The sequence below is a fragment of the Panulirus ornatus genome, chromosome 34 (genome assembly GCF_036320965.1).
Source record: "Panulirus ornatus isolate Po-2019 chromosome 34, ASM3632096v1, whole genome shotgun sequence".
Taxonomy (NCBI): Eukaryota; Metazoa; Arthropoda; class Malacostraca; order Decapoda; family Palinuridae; genus Panulirus; species Panulirus ornatus.
The window spans coordinates 2,263,328-2,284,111 of record NC_092257.1 but is presented as its reverse complement, the minus strand read 5'-3'; the positions used below and the strand labels follow the sequence as shown (position 1 = coordinate 2,284,111).

Here is a 20,784-nt window from a genome sequence, read left to right as displayed (position 1 = left end):
TATATGTCTTTTCTTATACCAGACTTTACGTAATTCGAATTCAAAAATAAATGTACATTTTTTATACAGTATTATTGAAATAGAAATTATTATTTTACTCACGTAAAAATTCCACAAAGTAATCTTAAATATGATTTTGCTACCAAACATACTTTTGAAACCTTTCAATAAAACTCCAAAAATTGTTTATAGATGCCGGAGATATTGTATGGGTACCTATGAGTATCTGAGATAGCGATTTTGCTCGCAAAACTAATTTTGGTTCCCGCTTCCAGGGACGAATAATCCTTCCTTCGCGTAGCGTTGCAATACAAAACCATATTCGATAAGTTGAGGCATCTGGTAATGCACTTCCCTGTGTCATAATTCTACCGTATGTTAGCCTATCTAATCGTATGGTCTTTAATAACTGAATTATATAAAAAACAGCAACTTAACCGCATAAATCCAGTAGCTAAATTTCTGGTAAAAGTAAGAATATTTTAAAAACTAAAAGCTATATTCAGATTGAAATACGTCCTCCGGCCTAAAGATGGTCTCAAAAAATTTCAAATAAAACAGCGTGTTATATTAATACATTAGTATTATATGAATTATGATATACAAGAAAACTGTATAAATGTTTCTCAGTTGAGTAAATTCCTTGTTATATAAGTAACTTACTTCTATTTACACGATGATTTAGTTTAAGAATTGTTATATATATATATATATATATATATATATATATATATATATATATATATATATATATATATATATATATATATATATATATATATATATTTTTTTTTTTTTTTATACTTTGTCGCTGTCTCCCGCGTTTGCGAGGTAGCGCAAGGAAACAGACGAAAGAAATGGCCCAACCCCCCCCATACACATGTACATACACACGTCCACACACGGAAATATACATACCTACACAGCTTTCCATGGTTTCCCCCGGACGCTTCACATGCCTTGATTCAATCCACTGACAGCACGTCAACCCCTGTATACCACATCGCTCCAATTCACTCTATTCCTTGCCCTCCTTTCACCCTCCTGCATGTTCAGGCCCCGATCACACAAAATCCTTTTCACTCCATCTTTCCACCTCCAATTTGGTCTCCCTCTTCTCCTCGTTCCCTCCACCTCCGACACATATATCCTCTTGGTCAATCTTTCCTCACTCATTCTCTCCATGTGCCCAAACCATTTCAAAACACCCTCTTCTGCTCTCTCAACCACGCTCTTTTTATTTCCACACATCTCTCTTACCCTTACGTTACTTACTCGATCAAACCACCTCACACCACACATTGTCCTCAAACATCTCATTTCCAGCACATCCATCCTCCTGCGCACAACTCTATCCATAGCCCACGCCTCGCAACCATACAACATTGTTGGAACTACTATTCCTTCAAACATACCCATTTTTGCTTTCCGGGATAATGTTCTCGACTTCCACACATTTTTCAAGGCTCCCAAAATTTTCGCCCCCTCCCCCACCCTATGATCCCTTCCGCTTCCATGGTTCCATCCGCTGACAGATCCACTCCCAGATATCTAAAACACTTCACTTCCTCCAGTTTTTCACCATTCAAACTCACCTCCCACTTGACTTGACCCTCAACCCTACTGTACCTAATAACCTTGCTCTTATTCACATTTACTCTTAACTTTCTTCTTCCACACACTTTACCAAACTCCGTCACCAGCTTCTGCAGTTTCTCACATGAATCCGCCACCAGCGCTGTATCATCAGCGAACAACAACTGACTCACCTCCCAAGCTCTCTCATCCCCAACAGACTTCATACTTGCCCCTCTTTCCAAGACTCTTGCATTTACCTCCCTAACAACCCCATCCATAAACAAATTAAACAACCATGGAGACATCACACACCCCTGCCGCAATCCTACATTCACTGAGAACCAATCACTTTCCTCTCTTCCTACACGTACACATGCCTTACATCCTCGATAAAAACTTTTCACTGCTTCTAACAACTTGCCTCCCACACCATATATTCTTAATACCTTCCACAGAGCATCTCTATCAACTCTATCATATGCCTTCTCCAGATCCATAAATACTACATACAAATCCATTTGCTTTTCTAAGTATTTCTCACATACATTCTTCAAAGCAAACACCTGATCCACACATCCTCTACCACTTCTGAAACCACACTGCTCTTCCCCAATCTGATGCTCTGTACATGCCTTCACCCTCTCAATCAATACCCTCCCATATAATTTACCAGGAATACTCAACAAACTTATACCTCTGTAATTTGAGCACTCACTCTTATCCCCTTTGCCTTTGTACAATGGCACTATGCACGCATTCCGCCAATCCTCAGGCACCTCACCATGAGTCATACATACATTAAATAACCTTACCAACCAGTCAACAATACAGTCACCCCCTTTTTTAATAAATTCCACTGCAATACCATCCAAACCTGCTGCCTTGCCGGCTTTCATCTTCCGCACGAAAAGTTCCCAAGTGCCCTTTAGTGTAATAATCACATCATCAGGGGAGACACAAGAGAGAGATATAACAGTCAGTTGATATACATCGAAGAGACGAAACTAGGACGCCATTTGGTAAACATGTGATTGCCCAAAACATACCATATGTTAGACATATTAGTATGCCAACATAAGACAAAGTGTCTTTCACAGAAAAGTCCTTAACACATACAGTCCTGGCGAATCCAACAATAGCTGCTTGATGCCCCGTAATTTCATCTGACCATCACCTACAAGAAATGAATGACCCCCAGCAATTGATATAGAATCACACAACACGATATTTGATAAGTGACAAGTTGGTTTGTTGGTGGTTTGTTGGTTTTCATCCTTAACTCATTCAAGTATACTTCACTTTCGTATTGTGTTAACACTCAATATAGCGTGTTAAACGCAGTGTTTATTCCCCCCAATTAAGTCAACATTCTGTGATCTGTCAGTACATGAATTCTGTTTATACTATGTTCATGTGTTAAATATAATAGAAATATATGCTTATAGTGTCTCTCTGTGTGAATGGAGTAGAATTAGTCACATGCCATGAATTATGTTATCTAATGTTCGTAAGCAAGGTTTAACTATTATCGAAGAATTGATATACTGTAAAGTTCCCATAAATGGGAGCCAAAATTAATTCATATGAGACAAGTAGTCTCTCAGATGCTTAAATAATCGTATGACGCAAAAGGCTTTATATAATTCACTATAAAATTTATAAATCAAATAAAAATGTATTAGAATTATTTTTTAAATCTTTTCTCAAATGACACATAATTAATTAAAATACTTTGTATTATATAATACTAAAATTAAAGACATATGATAATAAGCAAATCATATTAATAATATTCATATATATAAAGTATAAAGAAAAAAAATTATTTTAAGGAATAGTCATCCCTATTCAACACCCGTAGAAAACGAAACACTTTCTAAATACAGAATCATGGTACGGTAGATTCAAGTTTTATCTATCAAATTATGCAAGATGAGTGTGCGAACAGTATTGAAGAAGGATTCCTATCAAATACTGAATTTCTGATTTTGTTCATTACAAGGTGTCTCAAGACGCCAGGACTGTCATATATCAGGAGTGTGTCCTCGGAACACCAGAACTGTCGCGGGTTGAGTTTGTGTGCTCAGGGTGCCATTACTGGCACAGGGCGAGGAAATATGGGAGACGCCACAGGGTCAGTGGGAAGAGGTGGGGATGGAGTATTAATAACAGAATCATTTAAGAGCTGGGTAGCGCTGTGCTAGTAATGACACCTCGAGCACTTACACCCAACGTGTGCCAGTAATGGCACACCAGAGAACAGCTGGTTTTGACACGAGCCCATGACAGGCTTAGTCTTGCCGAACCTTCACACACACACACACACACACACACACACACACACACATTTTCTTATCTCCTTTCCATCTTTGATCAAAATACTTTTCTCAACAGTTAGACTTGTCCCTCTTTTGAAAGAGCAATTTTTCCATCTCCTTAAACACTCTTAGAGTATCATTTCCTCCTTACTTCCTTTTTTTTTTTTATCCTTTCTGAGGAATTTGGAGCATTAATGAAGGCTAAAACATGAAGAGAAATATGTTGACTATTTCTTATAACTGTATGATAGCAATGTAAGTATTTTTGACGGTAGTAGTGATATTAATTCCAACTAAAGAGAAGTGCTTCATTTTACTCAGCATACTTGAGTTTAGTGTATAGAAGGTAAAATGAAATAAAATATCCAGTTATTTCTAGTGTATCTTTAGCATAAAAATCAAACATTTTCCATACCAGCGTAAAGTAACTTGATAAGTAAATGTCATTACATTTACATCAATCATTTTTCCTTCTAAATGAGTATGTATTTGGTCTGTTGATCAATGGAACAGATAAATCATATCTAAACGCTAATCTCGAAATAGACCTTTACTAATGATAAAACTTAAGACCAAATCTTTTCCTGAATATTTAGATGCACATGTTTTTCCTCAGCACAAAAGAGCACCTCCGTTGAGAAGGCGAGTAATGATACAGCGTATCCGAGAACCAGATGAAGAATATCCCCTGGACGTGGTCAAGGTTCAGTGAAGATACTCCACTTCCCTCCTGCGCCTGAGCATCCTCGCCCTCCACTTTGGATGGATCCCGCTGCTCCCGCCTGTACTGTATAGTGACAAATTATGAAAGATTAGAGTTAGTATTAACTACATGAAAGTAATATAACTATTCGTACTGAATAATAATAATTAGTCATGAGGAATTTATGTAAGCTGCACTATTTCGTAAGAGCTTACATATTAAGACTATATGTGATATCATATTTGATGAAAATTTTCCTTCGTCTCGCACTCTACAAGAGCGTGTAGCTGGAGATGGATAGTGAATGGTTGGTTTGCTGGTTGTTTGGGGGTTTAGTCTTGTCAACTGCCAGGGTTCATTATGACTCGTCATAGTCGAGCTATATCCAGCAACTGAAAAATCCTAAACATCTCATTAAAGTGTTTAGGATGATCACCGAACCAAACGCCAAAACTAATTTCCCAATGCATATGGCCAGTATAGATATGTAATGGGTGATTGTCTGGGGGGAGCTGTATGTCTTTGACAGCTAGGATTATCAAGGCAGTCATTAAACCCAGTATTAACGTATATTATTTCATCTCTCACCAGAGACTTCATCCAATTGGCAAATGAATTAGCTGGAAAAAGCTAAAGATCTTCTCACCTGAAAGTCTAGAAAAAGACTTGAACTATCGAGGAGTATTAGAGATGGCAGTTACTAGGCTGGAGGCGAGATACTTCACCAGGTCAGAGTGAAGAAAACAATCTAAGTCTTGAAATGAGGGAGTATAAAGGAATCTGCAAGAGCCTCTCATCCTCTTCTAAAGACATAGATAAATAAATTGATATTAATGGAAGGGGTGGCAAATATAAAACATCAAAGCTACCTTCTTTGAAAGGATGAGCGTCTGTTTGAACCAGTAGTTGACGAGGCCACTGTCAAAGATCCAACTCATGCCCCGGTCAAAGTTCTTCCTCAGTGGTGAGTGACGTTGAAGACCCATAGCCACGTTGAAGGGCAAGAAACATTCCTAGGAACGGGGATGATAGGGTAAGTAGAACGTATGGCTATAGAGAACGTATGGTAGGGTAAGTAGAACGTATGGCTATACAGAACGTATGGTAGGGTAAGTAGAACGTATGGCTATAGAGAACGTATGGTAGGGTAAGTAGAACGTATGGTAGGGTAAGTAGAACGTATGGCTATAGAGAACGTATGGTAGGGTAAGTAGAACGTATGGCTATAGAGAACGTATGGTAGACGAAGGTTTAGGGTTAGTTCACAATGGGTAACTATCTATATCTTTTAGAAAAAAAAAAAAAGATACGCTAACATACCGTCAGTCATTCAAGTTGAAACTGTAAAAGTGAAACAGTTTCGATACCATTGAAAAATACTTACACCGGTTCACTAAGCAGGAAGCGTTAAACTAAAACCGAGATAGGAAAATGAAAAACATTTGTTTTGCTCAAAGTTTATCGTAGAATTAATGCAAGCCTTTTTGTAGTGTTAAGTAAATATTGTATAAAAAAAAAATTCCAGGCGAACAGAAGTGTGTTGAAATGATATTGGAAAACCAATAAAACTATATACTGATTTAATTATGGGCGTTGAATAGAATAAAGGGCTTAATGAATAGTTCAGGTTCGTTCAGAGGTTGTTATACAAGCAGTATTGACCCAGGACGTGAATCACTAATGGAACTATGGATTGCATTAGATAATCAACAGAAAATGGATGCAAATAAGTGTTAACGAATCAACGAACACATCAGAGAGATTCAACGAATGAATTGGCAGGTAAATCATTAACAAAATGAGTGAACCAGTAACTGAAGCAATTTGTAAAATTACCGAGTGAATCAGCGACTTTCTAAGAGAAACAAGTGCCAAATCATTTAGTGATTGCTCGAGCCAGTAACTGAATCAACGTGTGACTTAGAGTAAACCAGTAGACGAATCTGGGTGAATCCACGACACTGTGCAATGATACTGTAGAATCCTCTACCGTCTACCTGGATGATCCTAGCCACAGGGGCGCCTCGTTCAGGAGTCAGGAGGAAAGTAGAATAAGATAAATACCGATGACCTTGAATCATCACCCCTTCATTCCTCAGTAACCTCGGACTGATGTCCTCAAACTCCGGCAAAGACACAAACTGTTTGGCCAATCCCTGTAGAGGGTAGGGGGTTCAGTGATTGATTAGATGTTAGTTCTATACATTTTTAGAGACATCAAGGCTTATAGATAAACAAAGATAAACCATATAGAATACAAAAGTAAATTTAACAATGGAAAGACTTCCTTACACACTTTACACTTGGACTTACCCTCACGTATTTGTTGTTGGACTCAGCCATCGTGTTCCCGAAGAAGGGGCCAAGACCGAAGACTCTGAGCTGTGATTCATACAGTTCCTTCAAAGTCCTGATGCCTGGGGATTTCCGGTCCACTGTGAGGAAGGCTGTGAGGTTACAGCTGTAGCCCGTAGTAAGGATGATGATGTAGAGCCATAGGAACACCACAAACACCTGAAGGCTGGCGCGGGAAGGGATAAGCGGCTGAGAGAGGCGGAAGTGCATTCCGAAGGTGTATAGGCTTGTAAACACGATGGATCTGCGGGCCAACCTCTCACTTCTGTAAGGTTTGTGGTGGACTGTTAACTGCTGACTAAGGTATATATTACGTATACAATACAGTTCTTAAACATCTTAAACACCTCCTCCTACCACACTTACACCAACCCGAAAATCTAGAACACAACCCTTCACAGGTGACACGTCTCCACATATCCATAACTCTGCCTCGCGTATCTGCATCTCTTCTCAATCCTACCTATACCTTCAGCCAAACACCTGCTCCTCCTCCCCACAGAGTTACACCTTCTCACATCTCTCTAAACTTTCCAAACATACATCACCATAAATTCTTTACCCCTCTACTTGCACTGCAACACCACTTCCCTACATTTCTACGTCTGTCCTCGTCCTCCCGTCACATACCTGGAGACGGAAGGCTTTGCGAGGCAGTAGAGAACAGGGCCACTGATGACGAGGCCCAGCAGGACGGTCAGCCAGGTGGTGAGGCGGAATGGAAGACCCAGGGACTGCCACCGTGGGAGACGCCCCTCTCGTCGGATTAAGAAACATGTCACCTAGAATATGGTAGACGAGATGAAGACATCTACGATATGGTAGACGAGTTGAAGACATCTACAATATGGTAGACGAGATGAAGACATCTACGATATGGTAGACGAGTTGAAGACATCTACAATATGGTAGACGAGTTGAAGACGACACCTAAAGTATGGTAGACGAGTTGAAGACGACACCTAAAATATGGTAGACGAGTTGAAGACGACACCTAAGATATGGTAGACGAGTTGAAGACGACATCCACAATATGGTAGACGAGTTGAAGACGATAAAGAAAATCTTGTAGCCAACATTATGGATGGAAGTCTCGTAATAAAGAAGTGAGGCAAGCAGCCTTGAACAGCTGGATTTCTAGGATGTGTAGATCTGTAGGGAGGTCTCGAAATCTGGGGATCACATAGGACACTTCATGTGTACGCTCGACCTGGGTAAGGAAATGACTGAACATCATCCATACTTGAACAGATTGAAAAGAATTTATGACTAATGGATATACTTATCTTTTATAAGAATCTGGTGTAGACCCCAGTAATGTATACATGGAAAAAGGAGAACCTGCTTCGCTTAGATTACCCAAAAGTTCGCTTTAGACAAATCAATCGGTGTGTCCCAAGCTTATGAGAGACGAATCATAACTGCTAAATTTTACCCCTAAGAGGATTACATTTAACCCCTATTTCGACGTCTAAGAGGATTACATTTAACCCCTATTTCGACGTCTAAGAGGGTTACATTGAACCCCTATTTCGACGCCTAATAGGATTATATTGATCCCCTATTTCGACGTCTAAGAGGGTTACATTGATCCCCTGTTTCGACGTCTAAGAGGATTACATTGATCCCCTATTTCGACGCCTAAGAGGATTACATTGAACCCCTATTTCGACGTCTAAGAGGATTATATTGATCCCCTATTTCGACGTCTAAGAGGGTTACATTGAACCCCTATTTCGACGCCTAATAGGATTATATTGATTCCCTTATTTCGACGCCTAAGAGGATTACATTTATACCCTACTTCGACGTCTAAGAGGATTACATCTATATCCTAATTCGACGCGTAAGAGGATTACATGTAACCCCTATTTCGAAAGATCATTGACGAAGCATGTAAGGTGCAACTCCTTAAGGCTTATACGAGCAGCTGCTCCGTGTGGCTTGTACATACGCTAAGCGGTCCACTTCAACTTTAGGTCAGTTACTCACCTCTTGGTCGTAAGGTCTGGTGTATTCCTGGAACTGCATACGGCCTCCCAGAGCCGTTATGAACAGGTTACCCATCCCGATGTCCGCTTCTCCTCGACCAAGCATACCTACCATTCCGTTCCACGTCCCGTTTGCTGTTAAGACACCCCACCTCTCACCTGGAAAAGTTATGATCATTTTGTTTTCCTGAAATCCTGTACGAGAGCCAAGGCAACACACACACACACACACACACACACACACATTGCAACGTAAAGTTACAGTCCTCCTCGACGTGTGAACTCGAGGTCTACCCACCTGGCAGAGGGTCCTTGAAGTTGGCGGTGAAGTTGAAGATCTGGGCCATGGCGAGGACCACCTCGACGTCGTGGCCATACCGTCGGAGGAAGGAGCCGTCTGGTGCAAAGTGGTGGAGGATGGTGGGTGGGAGGTAGAAGGTTACCACCTGCAGCGCCACCGGCAGTAGACCAGGTTGTGAAGATTCACAGAATATTTGGACTGAATAATATCGAACACGACCCTCTAACATGATTCTTCAGGGTCTGCTCAAAAGATCAATGCCATCGTACCAAATGGTCGTATACGTCATGTTCAAGCGGTCACTTATATCAAAGAATAGGGTCATGCAGGAACTACTATTGTATAGAAATCAAGGATTGAATATACTTTAGATAAATGTATTACTTGTTCATACAAGGAAAATGTATTCACCCCTTTACTAAGAAACTTACTGCGATTAAGCGTCCGTCTTTCCTGTGTATGTGTGTGTGTATGTGTGTGTGTGGTGCCGTCGAAGACCCCCTCGCCCTAGAGGGCCCATCTTACCCTACTGCCGAGTGGAACGCAGCTCCGAAACTGAAGGAACTCCATAAAAGTGGCAGACGGGAAAGAGAGAGAGAGAGAGAGAGAGAGAGAGAGAGAGAGAGAGAGAGAGAGAGAGAGAGAGAGAGAGAGAGATCCCCTTTTCCATAGCTATACCAACAACAATCTCCTCCTGTAGTTACATTGAGCACGGCTCCCTGGAGGTCAGCAGTCTTGTCTGGGAAGATCCTCGGGTTGTACGGACCTTTATAAGGTTCCCGCCATGTGAAGACGTGGCTCAGTTTTTCTTCCTTGTACAGTAGATTCATCAGGACCAGGTACTCGCCAGGTTTCCCTGTCTGGGAGCGCAAAAACTGAGGTCACATGGGGAGGAGAGATTGAGCATGGAAAGACATACTGGATGGTGGAGATGAAGAAGAGGTGGGGAAATGTTCTCTTAAAGGAAAAGTGTAAACACGTCTTCACTTTCCACAGGGATGCAATTAGGCTCAGTGAGCACATATATTGTGCACTCTATAGCTGCATAATACAGCTGCATAAAATACCCACATTTCCTGCTCTATTTTGACTCTACTATGATACATTACACTCACCCATACTCCGATCTCACCCATTTAACAGTACACCTCCCGCTAAGTCGTCAAGCTTGAACATCATCAACTTTCGCTACATTGCTAACCTTAACCAGGCCAGCGATGTTTGCTGTCTTCCTGCCCTTCATGGTGAGGGTGAGAGCCTCCAACTGATCCCTGGACAGACCTGCCACCACGAACCTGGGAGACCGGAGTTACATCAGTCATGTCTCGGGTTTTAATGCGACGAAATCAGATGTTTTTCTAAAGCCATCCATCTGGTGTCTCATGACCTGACGAATATGTGGTCAAGTACCACATCATCCAGGCTCTGACTATCTTCTCATGCATCATTATCATTTTATCATCATTCGTGTATGCGATCATAATCATATTTTGTCGTATGACGTGGATTCTGGCTCGCTATCCCTTACCAGTTAATGACCAGTAAATCTAACAGCATAGATCTACTGCAATTGAGACATTTCACATTCATACTGCACAAAGCAAGTATTTCAACATTCAGCCAAGCTTCAACTGCCATCCAAATCCGTTCTTCTGCCCACTAACTTTGAGACGTACTTCTGTACCAAGTTTTTATCACATAAAACTCGTAAAAGCTGTATGGTTGGAAAGTTGAAGTGGTACGGTGCTACTAGCGTAAGACCTCCTTCCTGTATTGTATGAACAGGTGAAACTGATCGTAAAAGAGCGGAGAATCTTTCAGATAATCTCGCCAGAGAGGAGGACTTACCTTCCGTCATAGTCCCAGGCGTCTGCCATCTGGTTGGCGAAGTCGAAGAGAGGCGCCGGGTCGCTGAGCAGGAATAAGTAACCTCTACAACGCTGAGCTTTCCACATGACGCCCAGCAGGTCCTCAGTACTCTCGATGTACACCACCTGGTGATGTACAATGTATAAGATTCACTTTAATGATATGTGGATGTTGATTACCATAAGATTTAAGGATAATGTCCAATCTTCCTCAGTATGACCCAGTGATTATTACATGGTGGATGTTCACCTAATATCATTTCAGTGTATAGTGTTACCGTCAGCAGAAAAAGTACTTATTGAATTTTATCTTGTATTGTGATAAGAAAAAATTATTCTACAGAATTCTTATAAGCAAGTAGACTATATATATATATATATATATATATATATATATATATATATATATATATATATATATATATATATATATATATATATATCACAAAGCATGAAACCCAGGACCTGTCTGAGATTAGGGAGTCGAACGAGCCGTTGTATTACTAGTGACTTCCTGAAATCGGTAGCAGCAGCCAACACCAGGACACAATCTCTCAGTTCTTCGTTTACGATAAAATTCAGGAGCTGCGCCAGGGATTCGTCATCCTCTCTTCTGTGGGACTGTATCATCCTCCGGGATCTTTTATGCACTGGGGGTGGGTTCATCAGTGAAGCTCGTTCGAAACCAGGTTCAGGTGCTTCAGTGACCCCGTGCGTGTGACAAGTTGATAGCTGGGAGTGTGGAGGTGGTTCTTTACACGTTATATCTTCATTCGGAGTGCAATGAAGAGGATGCAGACTTGTAGCATCGGATCTAGACTCCCTTGAGTCATCACGAAGGATCGGTGGCAGTGTCAAGTTGAGCAGATGACAAGGTTTACTGGCTGAGACATCAGGAGTACAAGACAGAGCCATCATAAGCAGTAGCCGAGTGAGTAAGAGTTTTCCATTCATTGTACTAAACCTAACGAGGGAGAAATTTGGCATTAGAAAATACGTATAGTCATCATGCATTTGTAGGGAATATTGACGATGAATTCAAATGGTTGCCCAGAGAAAAACAGTTTTGTATTGTACAGTGAGATTCCAAAGAACAATCTAGTTCACTAACAAAATCGCAAACTGACATGATGGTGAGAAGAGGTTCCGATGCGAAGGTTAACCAGATAGGAGGCTATGGTAGTCTAATCCAAGGGTTCTAAACGTGTGTTGGGGGTTTTAAACCGGAAGATGGAAAGGGAGGAGGAATGTTGGTGACGATAGTTTGACCTATGCACCGCGGGAATTTTCATTGGTCTATGGGCGTGGTCTGACCATTGGACAGGTCCCGTCATTGGACAGTAGGCGTGGCCCGAGCAGACAGATAGGCCTCCCATTCGTCCGTAGCTGTACCTGGGACAGTAGGCGAATTAATGGAGTTGTCACTGGTAGCAGCTGGTAGCAGCGTAGGTGGACTGGTGGATGAAAATAAACTATGTGGAAGAGGCGCCACCACTGGACCACTAGACATATGGCCAGTCTTCTGTCATCTAGCCAAGACCCTCGTCGAAATATTTGAGTCGACACTACATATGCAAATAGAAAATTCTTATACATACCACTGAAGAAAATAGTTTGAAGGTTGTAATCTCTATATGGAATATCAAAAGACAAGATGAAATCAGTTTCATGTTATCGTTGTTTGCAGCACTGTACACGTATACACTGTAAGCGTAGTACTTTAATATATAAACAGAAAAATATTCAACTTACTAGTCTGGTAAAGTTCACGCATCAGAAGTTCAGTTTTTTTGCTCAACTCAAAATGTTGACGAGAACTGTCGCTGAAGTTACGATAAAAGGCACTTTTGACCTTTACATTATGACCAAGCATCGGCAACTTTGTCTTCACTTAATGAAGGTAGTGGCTTACCCACACAACTCGCAAGAACGAGGGACGAGTCTAGGAATATTTTGTTCTGTTTATCAATCAGTGTGACTCCATGAAGGTCCAGTGAACACCTTATCGATATCCATCTATTTGTCTAGCTATCTCTCTATCTGTCATTATATATAAATATATATATATATATATATATATATATATATATATATATATATATATATATATATATATATATATATATATATATATATATATACAGAGAGAGAGAGAGAGAGAGAGAGAGAGAGAGAGAGAGAGAGAGAGAGAGAGAGAGAGAGAATTTACCAGTTTGTATTGCACGGGGAGGGAGTGTTACACTCGTGGGGCCTCATCTTTGTGTGTGTGATTATTATTTGTGTATTACAGGGCGAGAGTTTTACTCTCATCTTGCTACGTCTTTTAACCTTGACAATATGTACTATGTCTTTACTCCTATGTACACACACACACGTACACATCCCAGCCTTCCAGTGTAAGCTGACTGCCACGCCCATGATTCGAACCCCGGTCCGAACCCAGCGTGGAAAGTAACACTAACCACAACACCACAGAGACCCGTATGCATGTGTAATTGCCCATTTGCACATATAGAAAGCGAGCAATAACCATAATGTTCTGCCCATAAAACATATACTGTGTGGGTCAAGCCTTGTGTACAATGGCGCATAGTTTTGTTTATGCAATATTCTTACTTCCTTATGTGTGAATATTGCAGATAAGACATATTCATACTTTGGAGAGAGGGGCAAGTATGCAGTCTGTTGTGGATGAGAGGGCTTGGAAAGTGAGTCAGTTGTTGTTCGCTGATGATACAGCGATGGTGGCTGATTCGGGTGAGAAACTGCAGAAGTTGGCGATTGAGTTTGGTAATGTGCGAAAGAAGAAAGCTGAGAGTAAATGTGAATAAGAACAATGTTATTAGGTTCAGTAGGGTTGAGGGACAAGTAATTGGGAGGTAAGTTTGAATGGAGAAAATCTGGAGGAAGTGAAGTGTTTTAGATATCTGGGAGTGGATTTGGGAGCGGATGGAACCATGGAAGCGGAAGTGAGTCACAGGGTAGGGGAGGGGGCAAAGGTGCTAGGAACGTTGAAGAATGTGCGAAAGGCGAGAACGTTATCTCGGAGAGCAAAAATGGGTATGTTTGAAGGAATAGTGGTTCCAACAATGTCATATGATTGTGAGGTATGGGCCATAGGGTTGTGCGGAGGAGGGTGGATGTGTTGGTAATGAGATGTTTGAGGACAATATGTGGTGTGAGGTGGATTGATCGAGTAAGTCATGAAAGGGTAAAAGAGATGCGTGGTAATAAAAAGAGTGTGGTTGAGAGAGCAGAAGATGGTATATTGAAATGGTTTGGTCACATAGAGAGAATGAGTGACGAAAGATTGACAAAGAGGATATAGGTGTTAGAGATGGAGGGAACGAGGAGAAGTGGGAGACCAAATTTGGAGGTGGAAGGATGGAGTGAAAAAGATTTTGAGCGATCGGGGCCTGAACATAGAGGAGGGTGAAAGGCGTGCAAGGAATAGAGTGAATTGGAACGATGTCGTATACCGAGATCGACGTGCCGTCAATGGATTGAATCAGGGCATGTGAAGCGTCTGGGGTAAACCATGGAAAGTTGTGTGGGGCCTGGATGTGGAGAGGGAGCTGTGGTTTCGGCGCATTACACATGACAGTTAGAGACTGAGTGTGAACGAATGTGGCCTTTATTGTCTTTTCCTAGCGCTACCTCGCACGCGTGCGGGGGGGGAGGGGGATGTCATTTCATGTGGGGCTGGGTGGTAGCGAGAATGGATGAAAGCAGCATGTATGAATATGTACATGTATATATATGTATATGTCTGTGTATGTATATGTATGTATACGTTGAAATGTATAGGTATGTATATGTGCGTGTGTCGGCATTTATGTATATACATGTGTATGTGGGTGGGTTGGGCCATTCTTTCGTCTGTTTCCTTGCGCTACCTCGCTAACGCGGGAGACAGCGTCAAAGTATAAATAAATAAATGAATATTTTCATACACATCCACTGTATCTACATTCTTAATCATGCCAGGGGCTCAATATCAATGCTTGCCATATGCGTTATTTCCCCTACACACACCCCTGAATAGTTAGGGGTATTTTTAGCTCAAAATACTTTTTGTTTCAAAACTGAATGTTAGGATATTCAAACACTTCTATACTTGAAATAATCATGAAAAGTATATCATAATGCTCTCAGTTACCGATACATACTCAGTAAATAAGATGCAAAGGAACAGAATTATTTCAAAACTGACTTCATTTAACAGCTTAATTGGATGTCATTAAGAGAACTAAATTTTAACACCAGATTTGTATTTAGCATGAAAAATAAATCTTATAGTGAGTTTTTTAGGAAATCTTATTTTTTTAGAAAAATACCAAAAATTGAAGGTATAGTTACACTGGCATATCTAGGGTATGGCCAGTAGGGCAGGTGCCCTGGGTGCCACTCAACAGGTTTTTTTTTGACATATGCTACCTGCTTGACATTTTTAACGGTTAGGTTTTGTGAGATAAAAAAGAAACTCGCCTACTTTTCAACTATAGTAATATTTTGGTACTATCAGTTGCATTACCGCTTCTACGTTACAATTTTAATCAAATAAGTCTTAAAGAGTTTATATAATCTAAGTTTAGCCTAACCCTTCAACAGTTTATAATTACACTGTATATATTTTCACACACATCCACTGTATGTACATTTTTAATCAGGCCAGGGGCACAATTTCAGTGCTTGCCATAGGGCACTATTTCTTCTAGATACGCCCCTACTTCTATCCCCAAGGGTCAGCCTGGGATCTTACTTTAACTTCGCAATGCTTTTGAAGGTCTTCTATCCCTACAGTTTGGCCAGGGACCATACCTTACCTTACGATGGTGTGGGAGATCTAACCCCAAAGATCTTACCTTACATGGAGACATGCCCATCCTCCCCCTAAATCTACTGAAATGAGTTTTATAAGTAAAAAGTAATTAATTTGATTACTTAAGTCTAGCTATCATACCATGTCAATTGTTTATCTTTGTTTAATCCACATGCATCTAGCAGGAACAACAGTAACTTTATGAACAAGCTGAGGTAACGCTTATGTAGGAAATGGCAAGCATGTATGGAAAAACAAATATATTTGTGATTGTTCATTGTTTCCTGTGATAGCAGGATAGCCCCAGGAACAGACAAAGAATGGCCTCATTCACTTGCATCATCTCTCTGGTTTTCATCTATAATGCATCAAAACCAAAGCCCCCTTTCCACAACCAAGTCCCATAAACCTTTCATTGGTTTCCCCTGAGTGCCTTAGATGTCTTGGTTCACCCCATTGATGGTAACTTATTCCATTTATGCTACATTGCTCCTATTTGCTCCTTCCTAAGTATGCCTCGCACTCTCTTGTATACTTAGGCTCTGATGTCTTGAAGCATCTTTCACCCTATCCTCCCATGTTGTCGGTCAACCTTAGAGAATATTTCATGGATTCAAATTGTTTAGTCTAGGATGGCTTATTCCCATTTAAAAACAATAATCTTAGCATGCACAATATCTTGTTTAGTACTCAAATATCAGATAATGGTTATGGAAATCTAAAAGAAAAAACAGCTCTTACTGCAATAATGAACTATATCATGGGACGAGTAGGTCCTTCTTTCTTTCATACTTGATCACTGTTTCTTGCATTAGTGAGGTAGTGCCAGGAACAAAGAAAGGCAACATCTGCTCACATCCATTCTTGAGCTGTTATGTGTAATGCACTGAAACCACAGCTCTCTATGCACATCTAAGCCACACAGACCTTTCCATGGTTTATCCCAGATGTTTCACATGCCCTGGTTCAGTCCATTGACAGCACGTCGACCCCAGTATACTACATTGTTCCCTAAATTTATTCATTAAAAATCTTGCACCCAGATATAAAACATTTTGTTAAACCTCCAATCTTAAATTTCATAATAACTCTCAGACTACAATAGATTAAGAAGATAGGATACTCTGCAAAACAAAAACAGTGTTTTCTACAAATCATTTATTAAACATACTGTAAATTCTGTTAGCAATACTGTTAAACAACTTTATCTTTTCTAATTACTGCCACAAATATCTAGTATATCTTTAAAATGAACGCTTCTATAATTTCAATGACAATCCATCAGTACACAGGGTACTGCTTATTTAATTTTGAACAAAAGTCAGTTCTGGAAATCAAATACCTACTTTTTTATGTTTTCATATTTCAAACATATCTAGTAACTATCCAACTTTGGGGAATACACAAATACTCTCTATTTCTTGTCTTTTCTGTTTCTGCTTTTTTCACGTAATTCAAGTTTCTTCTGTCTTCTCACACTTGCAAGTATATTTTCAAAATTAGTAGTCTTCTTCTTAGCACTGCCCTTTGGTCCACTACTCCCTGGTGTACGGCGAGGTGTTAATCTTACAGATGCAGGTTCATCATCAAAATCAAATCCCGAAGTGTCAACTGTACTGAAATAATAAATGTATTTAACATTCAGAAATCCTTCTTAACGGTAAATGGTATTATATAACTGCATCTATATCCTTATCTAAATCTATGAAAATACTGATCAATGAGAAAAGTTTCAAATCAAAATGCATGCATTCATACTGGAGAAAAGCAATATTCTCACCTACATAAGTCTGCACTTATTATTATCTTTCTTATGGTAGGCAACATGGCATGGACATTTGTTTCCCAATCATGTCCATTGTGGATTTGAACGTGTAAGATAATATAAAACAACCCTAGCATCCTTTTTGTGGGGTTTCTCCAGCAGGAAAATGAGGGACTCCTTAATAATAAGATCCTAAATGAGAACAACTTTTCCATCCACTAACAATAATACAACTTTACCGAGGATGATTCTTACCTGCAGTGTAATGCAAGCATAGTCCAGCACCATCAATGAATCATATATACTATATTCACATATCCCACTCTATACAAGGCACCCATTTATCAATCAGCCCCAAGGGGAGGATGAACAGCTTGGTTGGCCAGTGAGCTGGCTGCCACATAAAATATGAACCAAGGCTCAAATGATCTGCAATCACCGATGCTTATAACTAAACCATGAGAGCTTGAATTAGTTCACAATACGATAATGGTCAAGGGAACTTCATTGCCAACCATCACCATTAGCAAAGTTATTAATACTCAGGCACTGAGCATGCCTATTGTAAGGAGATACTATATCTAGTCTGAGTATATTCCTTTCCTGTTAAAAATACCAGTACATTGCCCCGATGAGGTCACATCTGATAGTTAAAACATGCTTGCCTGCTTGAGATTACCTTTGTTCAAGGCATATCCTGTTCTTTTGGTTGTCTCTATGAATGTCATAAAAGGTACACACTGTTAAGGGTAAATGCACTTTCACTGATACTTGGCACTATATTTTCCTAATTTTTCATGCAAATTTTTTTGGTGTACACAGTAAAGGGCACTAGAACTGGCATCATACATCATAATGATAGTTATTAGGTTTCAAAGCACAAAAATATATAGCCAGCCATAGAAGAGTTTAGCACAAATGCTAACGAAGGTCTGATCTGACAGTACACAGTGGGAAGCTACCATAGGTAGGAATGTGAGAACACAAACATAAAGATTAGAAAATAACAAGAAAGCATACGTCTCAGTCTCCTCCTCCTTTTCACTCTCAGAGTCACTCTGAGATGGTGTTGGCAGACGTCTCCCGAGCTCCCATTTCCACGTTATGGGTAGACTCCCATCCTTTGCCAGAGACTCATACAGCCGAATTATTTCAGGGGGACTTGGTTCATACCCTGAAATACAAAGACAAGCTAAAATGTATTTCCTTCAAAAAAAAATTTCAGGTTCGATTTCCCTGAACAAAATTACGAAAGGTTGTTTCTTATGTTAATTTTCAATACTGTACATGCATACACTCGAGCTATCAGTACTCTAAACATAGTTTCAAATACATATATATATGGAAAAAGAATCATAAGGGAACAACTAGGTACAAATATAACACTGGACTCAAAAAGGAAATATTCTTTATGCCATTTTAACTTCCTCTTTGGTGGAAAAAATAATTCATTCAAACCAGTGTATTTAGAATGAAGATAATCGTTGAAATCACTTAATAATTACGAAACATAGTATTAGACTTCAAACTGATCCCAAAATATACACATATATACTTCCTGTTTAGTACAGATGCTGGCATAATATCATATCATGATCCTATATAAAGCAATCATTTACAGACTGAAGGAATGCAATAATAACCTGCCAGTTTCATTTTCACCATAAAATACATAAAAAAATGCAAAAGATATGTCATCATATGATGAAGATTGTCTTATCAAAAACGTATGACTGTAAACTAAGGTGAGCAAGCTTACCATCAGCAGTTTTTGTGAATTCTTTTTGGACTTCCTCATCACTGCATTCGAGATTAAACGTTTCTTCTTCCATGTTCTTGAGATTATCTTGAACAAACCTGATGTCTGAGGATGGAAACTTAGCATGAACACTTGTTTCTCACCAGTCTGGCCACTTACCCACGACAATCAAAATTTGGGCATACCTTTACTTCCCCATTTGTGCAATTCATTTGGTTTGTTTATCTCTTGTTCCAGCACATGTCCCTCCCTATTTGTTGCCTTCGAGGCTGGCTGTGCCCTTAGGGTTGGTGCTGGCCCTAGTAAACAGCAATGCCAGACACCAACACACAAATGTATGTTGTTGTGGTTAGCTTTGTTTTGGTGTTGGTGTTTTGAAAGATCTTGTTTTGAGTTTTGTTGTATTTTTATAGATCTTGTTTTGACTTTATTTATTTTGATGTTCTTTTAATTCTTTTTCGATTAACTCGATTAATTTACCACATCTGTAAATTATGTTTTGATATATTTATGTGTGTGGATAAATATTAAGGATTTCTGGAGGGACCTCTTTCTATGATTTCTGTATAGATTAAAAGTAATTATTTATACGTAGGAAATTCCTGTAGGTTTTTATATTGTATCAGCTTAGGGTAGTAAGCTCAGGACTTCGTACATTAAGGAAAATGTATAATATAGAGAGAGTTTGGGCCCCACTGATTTAGAAATCATGGTTAATTAGATTATTGTCACTGGCAAATACTCATGAAGACCTCAATGTTGTAACTTATCAAAACTATGTACCGCCTTTATTTGTTGGCCTTCACAAGGCTGATGATTGTAAATAATCAATAAGACTTAGATGATAGATAACTCTAAGAGCATAAACACAGTAACTACATATGTTAGTCATTGTTAGACTTTCGCATCTATCTCAAAATTTCGATGTTAATCGGAATTTCTTTGATCAAGGTAAGAAATTAATCTTTTCAAGGACAAGATTCTTACTATTGCAGCATCAAAAATTGATTTAAAGGGAGGGCATCATGAGAAGTTAATGAATTAACGTGGAGGAAATACTGTTATATCGTAGAGGAAATTTTACTTTTGAACTTTATTCATATCATAATAGTATTTTGTACATATAAGTAATACTGCATAGTAAACTTCTGTTATTAAGTGGTTTGCAATAAAGTTTTTTATCGTAATTTCCAGTGTATATATTGAGACCCATTAAGTTTGAATGTGGAATAAGTAATCAATTATATACATAGTGTGGGTGATAGGTGTTTTATAACATAGATAAAGAAAACTGAAGGAAGTGTCTAATACAAACAAATTTCCA

The 20,784-nt window shown here is 39.5% G+C and overlaps 2 protein-coding genes across 2 annotated transcripts; both read right to left on the bottom strand.

The window, feature by feature from the left end:
* Positions 1-4,265: 4,265 nt before the first annotated feature.
* On the bottom strand, positions 4,266-11,237 carry LOC139760013 (glutamate receptor ionotropic, delta-2-like). Its single transcript, XM_071682757.1, has 10 exons — positions 11,095-11,237; positions 10,448-10,541; positions 9,951-10,106; positions 9,244-9,391; positions 8,947-9,104; positions 7,585-7,736; positions 6,913-7,219; positions 6,597-6,755; positions 5,469-5,612; positions 4,266-4,683 (listed from the first exon to the last, which is right to left on the bottom strand). The coding sequence occupies exons 1-10, from the start codon at positions 11,199-11,201 to the stop codon at positions 4,489-4,491; spliced, it is 1,620 nt and encodes a 539-aa protein (XP_071538858.1). The 5' UTR covers positions 11,202-11,237; the 3' UTR covers positions 4,266-4,488.
* A 5,842-nt stretch (positions 11,238-17,079) lies between these two features.
* Pa1 (PTIP associated 1) lies at positions 17,080-19,850 on the bottom strand. The gene is made up of 3 exons (XM_071682218.1): positions 19,461-19,850; positions 18,722-18,875; positions 17,080-17,552 (listed from the first exon to the last, which is right to left on the bottom strand). Exons 1-3 carry the CDS (start codon positions 19,531-19,533, stop codon positions 17,351-17,353), a joined length of 429 nt encoding a protein of 142 aa, XP_071538319.1. The 5' UTR covers positions 19,534-19,850; the 3' UTR covers positions 17,080-17,350.
* Between the last annotated feature and the right edge of the window lie 934 nt (positions 19,851-20,784).